The 8763-nt window shown below is 37.8% G+C and overlaps 1 protein-coding gene across 1 annotated transcript; it reads right to left on the bottom strand.

Annotated features, from left to right (window-relative positions):
* Positions 1–456: 456 nt before the first annotated feature.
* On the bottom strand, positions 457–2075 carry LOC104223600 (uncharacterized). The gene is made up of 4 exons (XM_009775056.2): positions 2014–2075; positions 1217–1559; positions 789–859; positions 457–703 (listed from the first exon to the last, which is right to left on the bottom strand). Exons 2-4 carry the CDS (start codon positions 1546–1548, stop codon positions 672–674), a joined length of 435 nt encoding a protein of 144 aa, XP_009773358.1. The 5' UTR covers positions 1549–1559; positions 2014–2075; the 3' UTR covers positions 457–671.
* Between the last annotated feature and the right edge of the window lie 6688 nt (positions 2076–8763).

The following is an 8763-nucleotide window of genomic DNA, read 5'->3' as shown; positions in this document are numbered from 1 at the left end:
TGGGACTTTTGACAATCAACACCTTGTAGTGCCCCACTGATGACTTGTCTTTTTTGTCAATCTTCAGCATCCAAATAACCGTGTAGGACAAGTTATTTAGATATTTATGGCCATTATATTTAATGATTGGGCTGTTCGATGTAAGCAGAATCTCATAAAAGTAAGTGAATTATCGATTGTCAAGCAATGCAGCAACGAGTAGCCACGGATGCAAAAGTATCAACTAGTTTGAAGTTGGGAAGACTCACCTAAGCCACAGTAAACAACACTGAATTTAGGATTTAGAGTCAGCAGGTTTGGTTCTTTATATATGTACTTTGTTTTATTCTTTTCGTACATGTATAAGGTTCGATCCTACTCTAGCACTGTCTTCCATAGTGATTGTAAGGCTAAATAATATTATTCATCGGACCACCCCTACAAAAACAGTTGTTGAAACTTGAAAGACAGAGAGAGTTCAAAATCTGAAGGGATTTCATTCATCGAACACTTTGCACAGTTACAATGCAGTTAGAACTATAAACCCTTCTTTGAACAATTAACTACAAGGAAGTGCTACTGAAAACTGTTGAAAAAGGAAGAAAAGAAAAACTAAAAGGAAAATGAGAAGGGACATTGAAGATTATGAGATCTGGTAAATCTTCAGTAATAACTTCATGTCGCCGCATCCCTCAATATAGGTTACTTTCTCTCAGATCACCTCCTGAAAAACAGAGAAATGAACAAGATGTTAGTAGATAAAAAATGGTGTTGGAAAGTAAAATGTCGATTGTGCAGTATCAGCTCACCAAAATCCCTAGGTGTCTTGCACTTGTAACATTCTGCTCTGCTGGCATAGTTGTGCACACCACATCCTAATCTGTCAAACAACAAGGCAGTTATTTCAGTTAAAATCCCAAAGATAGTAAAAGAAGGAGAGTTCTGGCAGGCTATCAGTCAGCGTAAAACTAGTCAATCTTACGGTGAATCCTCAGTTAAGATGCCTTGGATAATATTTGTTTGAAATAAGTTTAAATGCAGTGACATGATCAGTGAATATTCATATAGCCGGCCTCAACTTGTTTCGGATTGAGGCATAAGTTTTATTGTTGTTGCTGCAATATTGGGCAGAGATGAGTCTAAATTGGGCGACATAAAAAATGAAGTAAATGTAGCCGGCACTGACTTGTTTGGAATTGAGACGTAGTTGTTGTTATTGAAGTAAATGTGAACTAACCTGCTGCAAATCCAATCACCACTCTTCCAACCAGGAACAGAACTTGCATCATATCCATAACCGGCTGATGCCATCATTCCTGCTCCGATACCATAATAATCGCTTTTTAATGCACCACATCTATAGCAGTTTGTTCGACTCGCATAGTTGTGAGAACCACAGTTCATTGGACTGCAATACCAATCTCCAGCTAAGACTTCTGTTTTGTTTAGTCCATACATGGCAACATCAGCCGACGTTGCATATTTAGGGCAGCTGCATCGTTGGCATGCATCCCTTTTCTTGAAATTTATGTGTTGGCATGCAGCACACATCCAATCTCCACTGCTCATTTTATGTTTACCTAAAAGTGAACATGAAAAGATGATGAGAACAAATTTTCATATGGGAAGTAAAATAGGGGCCATTGTAAGAGGCATGAAAAAACAACCGACAAATCTTATTACTCCCTCCGTTCCAATTTATGTGAACCTGTTTGACTGGGCACGGAGTTTAAGAAAAAATGAAGACTTTTGAAATTTGTGGTCCTAAATAAGTTAAAAAGGGGCCAGAGTATTTGTATGGTTATAAAAACTTCTCATTAAGGGTAGAGTTGTAAGTTTATAATAAATTGTTTCCAAATTTAGAAAGGGTTCATTCTTTTTGGAACGGACCAAAAAAGAAATAGATTCTCATAAATTGGAACGGATGAAGTATTGTTTATCCATCTTTGAGGCCTCATTCTATAAAATGGTTACAGTTCCAATTTTAGATAATGAAATGAAATGCAGAAGGAAAATAAATCATCGATGCCTCACCTTGTGAAGAACTGAGCGTCTCAACTAGACGTAAACTTGAAGCTCAAGAAATGGTTTGCTGCAGGTAGTAATTTTGATGAATGGTTTGAGGAGGTTTATATAGTTGGAAGAACTCATTGTTTGGGCCCCAAACTGTCCTTTTTGATCTGTTGTGAGCTTCAGACAGTTTCCTTAAATGGGATTCCAAAAGATAGCGTAAATTTTCTAAAAAATTATTGGATAAATGTCCTACTTTATTCCTTCTTGACTGTAGAGGTATGGCTCTCTAAAGTTTTCAACTGTCATATTCATGCATGTGAATCAATTAAATTCTTGAAGAAGTCCAGTAATGCCCCTCCTTACCCGTTCGATGGTCCATTATTCTACTAAAAGGAGCTTCTCAAAATATTATTCTTTGTTCTGTATCCATTTCTTGTAAGCATAAACTATAATTCTACCAGGATCTTGAACATGATAATCATGTAATTGTCATAGAAAACATACCTGAAGCGGAATTCATTATCTTGAAGAGGAAGCGTTAATCGGTAAATTGGTTTCTCACCCCTTGCCCTAACTTTATGTTACTGCCGCCTTTAATGATGGAAGAAAGAAAAATAAACCTAATGAGTGGGGAGAAGACCAATTTATAGAGGTTTTTATTTTATATGGTACGCCCATCAAGTAACTGATCGAACGGATGAGATTTGCTCATTAATTAAATATTAATTATGGGCTTTAAACTTATTGGGCCACCAATAAATTAACGTAAGAAAATCTTACATTCTCCCACTTGGCCCAATAATCACATAATGTTAATATTTATTATAGGAACATTAGTTGCGCATAAACAAATCTCTTATATAATGTACATCATAAATACCATAATACGGTAAACTACTAAATGTGAGTTATGGCGGTTATATATAATTTGTCTACATACTCCCTTCCATATACTACAACATTAGCAACTCATCGTACCAGGTCCATAAGCTATAAAATATTATGGTCCACAATAATATTTCATTGAGACTTATCCTGTAATATCTCAATATAATAATGTGTACACCATTATGAGAAACAGGAAATCACTAATGTATATCAGAAACACATAAATGAGCTAAGAGTGTCAAAACATCATAAATATATCAGTCATAAATACAGCCAAGACTCATTCTATGTACATGTTCTTTAAATATATTTGGCTGTAAACCTTTCGTTAATGGATCTCCAATCATGAGATCTGTTCTAATATGCTCAAGTGTCACTCTTTGTTTCTGAACTTCTTCCTTGACGGTAAAGTACTTTAATTCCATATGCTTGGCACCTTTGGAGTACTTATCGTTCTTGGAGAAGAACACTACTGCAGAATTATCACAGTAAATTTTCAACGGCTTGGTAATGGTGTCGACAACCCCAAGTCCTGAAATAAAGTTTCGCACCCATAATGCATGAATTGTGGCTTCAAAACATGCCACAAATTCTGCTTCTATCGCGGATGTAGCAATGACAGACTGTTTGGCACTCTTCCACGATATTGCTTCTTCAGCTAATTGGAACAAATAACCAAACGTGGATTTTCTAGTGTCAATACATCCAGCGAAATCTAAATCCGAGTATCCAACAACTTCTAAATGTGTGGACCTCCAATACATGAACATGTAATCCTTCGTTCCTTTCAGGTACCTCAAAACTTTCTTTTCAGCTTTCCAATGATCAATTCCTGGATTACTCTAATATCTTCCCAACATTCAGACCACAAAACTAATATCTGGGCTTGTGCAAGTCTGAGCATACATCACACTACCAACAATAGAAGAGTAAGGAATTGATTTCATTTCTTTCGCTCTACATCATTCTTAGGGCATTGCATGAGACTAAATTTGTCCTCTTTTTGAATTGGAACAATTCCTGCTGAACAATTGTTCATATTGAATCTCTCTAGAATTTTTTCGATATAGTCTTTCTGAGACAATCCCAATAATCCTTGTGATCTATCACGGAATATTTCTATTCCTATCACATAGGATGTCTCACCCATATCTTTCATTTCAAAATTCTTAGAGAGAAAATCTTTAGTCTCACGCAATATGCCTAAATCATTAGCAGCAAGTAGAATGTCATCAACATATAAGACTTAAAACATAAACTTACTCCCACTGATCTTTTGGTATATACACCGATCAACAGTATTTTCCATAAATCCAAAAGATGTTATGGTATCATTAAACATTATATACCATTGTCGCGAGGCTTGTTTAAGTCCATATATTGACTTTTTCAGTTTACATACCATTTTTGACCTTTTCCTTCAGTTTCGAAACCCTCTGGTTGGTCCATATAAACTTCCTCCTCGAGATTTCTTAACGAGTATTTCTCTGAGACCGGTGAAAAGGTCTCTTTATAATCAATGCCTCCTTTCTGAGTATAACCCTTGGCAATAAGTCTGGCTTTGTATCCTCAATATTGCCATTTAAATCGCATTTGGTCTTAAAGACCCATCTACACCCGATTCTTTTAGAACTTTTTGGCAATTCAACAAGATCCCAGATTTCATTGTATTCCATGGATTTTAATTCTTCCTTCATGGCATAAATCCATTTGTCAGACTCATTACTTTCTATGGCTTGTGAAAATGAAATTGGATCCTTTAAGACCAATGTCAAAATCTGGCTCTTGTAAATAAACCACATAATCATCCGAAATAGCCTATTTTCTAACTCTTTGAGATTTTCTCAATGGCATTTCTTGTGGTTCATTTGTGTCAGATATTTGTGAGTTAGTTTCTTCATGAAGTGTTTCATCCAAACGTTGCTCGATGTTGTCAAAGTGCTCTTCAACAACTGGAACAATATTTGGTATTTGTGTGGAAGTAGGCACATTTCTGGGTAATAGAATATTGATCCTCATCTCTTTAATTTCTACACTTTACTTTTCAACACTCCCACTAACTTCACCATTCTCAATGAATCTGCATTACCGGTTTCAATAATTCTCGAACTATGGTTTGGACGGTAAAACACATACCCTTTAGATTTCTCTAGGTAACCAATAAAGTAACCACTTACTGTTCGAGAATCTAATTTCTTTTCTTGTGGATTATAAACTCTAGTTTCCGTTGGGCAACCCCAAACATGCAGGTGCCTTAAACTAGGTTTCCTTCCTGTCCACAATTCAAAAGGGATCTTTGGAACTGCCTTACTAGGAACCCTATTTAATAAATATACAGCGGTTTTAAGAGCTTACATCCATAATGATTTGGGTAATGAGGAATTACTTATCATGCTCCTAACCATATCCATAAGTGTTCGATTGCGCCTTTCTGCAACACCATTTTGTTGAGGAGTTCCTGGCATAGTATACTGTGCACATATGCCACGTTCCTCGAGGAATTTTGCAAATGGACCTCGACATTGTCCTCACTCATTATATTTTCCATAATATTCACCACCTCTATCTGACCTAATAATTTTTACCTTTTTATCTAATTGCCTTTTAACCTCATTAACAAACACCTTGAGAGCATCTACTGCTTGATATTTTTCTTTCAGCAAATAGATGTATCCATAACGTGAAAAATCATCAATAAAAGTGATAAAATATTTCTCTCCACCAAAAGATGGAACATCAAAGGGTCCACAAAATATCGGTGTGTATAATTTCAAGAAGTTGGGTGCTTCGTGCGGCACCTTTCTTACTATGCTTGGTTTGTTTTCCCTTAATGCAATCCAAAAATTGCCACGATCCGGATTTCTCACCCTCAGAAGTCGTAATGGCGCCTACTAATATGAGCTAGGCAAGCCAATTATTGAACCATCTACCTTTTACCAATCTTATTCTCTTTAACAATTACGAAGAAATAACATTTAAACGACGGAATATAATATAAGTGGAAGAAAACAATAAGCCATCTGAACATGAATATCTATTACAACTGTTTGAGTCTCGACTACCCAGAACTGGCGTCACAGTTTCACATACGGTCTAAGAATTCTACAAATAAAGGTCTGAAAGAATTAAATACAACATTGTCTCTGGAAATACATGTAGAAACAGGAAAGTATATAGAAGGAGACGCCAAGGCCTGCGGACGCCTGCGGGACTACTTCGGGTCGCCTGATGAGCAAGAATCAACAATCCCACTGCAGTCCGAAGTCTACAACACTGGGGTCTGCACAAAAGAGTGAAGAGTGTAGTATCAGCACAACCGACCCCATATACTGGTAAGTGCCTAGCCTAACCTCGACGAAGTAGTGACGAGGCTAGGACTAGACTACCAAATAAATCTGTGCAATTTAACTATATAAGCGGAAAAGAAGTACAGAAAGAAATAGTCATATACAGTCAAGTATGGGAGGGGGAAAATATGCTGCGGGGAAACATCGAGTAGTAACAGAAGAGCAACAAATAAATATGAGGATCACCATAGTTCAATTGGAAATAGGAAGGGGAAATCATGTTGCGGGGTACAACAAGTATCAACAGGAAACTAGCAATTAGTGTAGAGAAACCGTAACACAGTTATCAATAAAAATTAGGAAATCAAAGACAAGTGCACGGCATCACCCTTCGTGCTTTTACTCAATCTCACCAAAACAATACACGGCATCACCCTTCGTGCTTTAACACTCTCTCACCAAAATAATGCACGGCATCACCCTTCGTGTTTTACGCTCTTCCTCACCCAAACAACAATCACAAGGTAAATAGGGTAAGGGAATCTATAACCTCGAAATACAATCAAGTAACAACAGAAAATCAGTAAATAAACGTAAAGGACAACATAACTCAATTATCAGCAAGAATCAGGAAAAATCAAGGACAAGTGCACGACATCACCCTTCGTGCTTTTACTCTTGTCATCACCATAAGAATCAATACAATAGGCACAGAATGGTACATCGTGCGGCACGGCATCACCCTTCGTGCTTTACACTCTTTCCTCACCATGAAATCAATATAATAGGCACGGAATGGTACATCGTGTGGCACGGCATCACCTTCGTGCTTTACACTCTTTTCTCACAAAACAAACAATGCACAACATCACCCTTCGTGCTTTAACTCTCTTCCTCACCTAAACAATCACAAACAATAGGGCAAGGAAATAAAGGAAATTGCAATTAGAATCCCGGTAAGGGTGACAACATAATGATCTCTTCTCTTTCTCATTTTTACTTCACAATTCACTTCACAACTCGAGCCAATACTCTAGAGGTTCAATTATCACTTATACCTTCACAACTCATTTCACAACTCGAGCCAATGCTCTAAAAGTTCAATTGTCACTTATACTTTCACAATTCGTCATACAACTTGAGCCAACGCTCCTCAATGTTCATAGGTCACAATTCTTTCCATAAACTTTATACAACAAATATAAACCATCACCAAGGCATGAAAGATACAACGAAGTCATGATAATCACAATATAAAGACTTACGGGCATGCTAGACATCAACGTATAGATACTCATCAACATGACTATACGTCGTACTCAACAATTACCACATAGCAAACAGGACTCAACTCCTAATCCCTCAAGCTAAGGTTAGACCAAACACTTACCTCGAACTTCCACGGCCAACTCAAGCTTCAAACACCGCCTTTCCTTTTGAATTCAGCTCCAAATCAATTGTATCTATACATAATCGACTTTATAACATCAATAAATGCTAAACAATCCAATTCCAATGCTTAATTATAGCTTTCTAATCATTCTTCCCAAAAAGTCAAAACTTGACCCCGGGCCCACTTGGTCAAAACACGAGGTTCGAACCAAAACCCGATCACCCATTCACCCACGAGCCCTAATATATAATTTGTTTTCAAATCCGATCCCAAAACGAGGTCTAAATCACAAATAATCAAAAAGCCCTAATTCAACCCAAATACCTAATTTTCTACCTTTAATTACATGATTTAAGCCTAGAAATCTAATGGTTGATGATAAAAATGGAAGGAAACAAGTAAAATATTACTTACCTAAGAGGTTATGGTGAAGAAGCTCTTCAAAAATCGCCCCAAGAGGTGTGAAGAAGAAGAAGTTATGAAATTTGGGTTAAGTCCCGTAATGCTACTGTTTCTGAACTTTTAAAATAACTGGGAGAAATTACTCTTCGTGTTCACGACAAGTCCATCATGTTCGCGATGGGTTAGGCCTGCTAGGCCTTCTCTTTCGCGGAAGGCGACTCGCATTCGCGGAGAAGAAACTCCTCGAGGATCGCGTTCGCGTAGGTCAAATGCCCCATCCCCTGCCCAGGCTCAATTAGCCTTAGCGTTCGCGTGACCAGGACCGCGTTCGCGAAGGGACCCCCCCCCCCCCACGCGTTCGCAACCTGGGCTACGCGTTCGTGTAGAAGGAATTTCCTTCAGCAAAATTTAACACATCACATTCGTGAGGGTCCTCCCGCGAACGCGAAGAAGGGCATACCAGAATACCAACAGCTGAAAAACCTGCAACTTTTCCTAAGTCCAAAACCTTCTGAAACACACCCGAGCCCCTGGGGCTCCTAACCAAACATACGTACTAACTCAATGACATCTTACGAATTTATCCGTGCGATCAAATCGCCAAAATAACCTCAATAACAACGAATTAAACCTCAAAATCAATGAAATATTTCAAAACTTCTTAAAGCATCAAACTTTGCATTTACGGTCCGAATCACGTCAAACGGATTTCATTTCTTACCAAACTCCACAGAATCATCTTAAATCATATATAAGACCTGTACCGGGTGCCGGAACCGAAATACGGGCCTGATACCAACA

This window comes from Nicotiana sylvestris, chromosome 6 (assembly GCF_000393655.2).
Source record: "Nicotiana sylvestris chromosome 6, ASM39365v2, whole genome shotgun sequence".
In the NCBI taxonomy this organism is placed as follows: domain Eukaryota; kingdom Viridiplantae; phylum Streptophyta; class Magnoliopsida; order Solanales; family Solanaceae; genus Nicotiana; species Nicotiana sylvestris.
The sequence above is the reverse complement of the archived record's forward strand: the minus strand, read 5'-3'. Positions and strand labels throughout refer to the sequence as shown.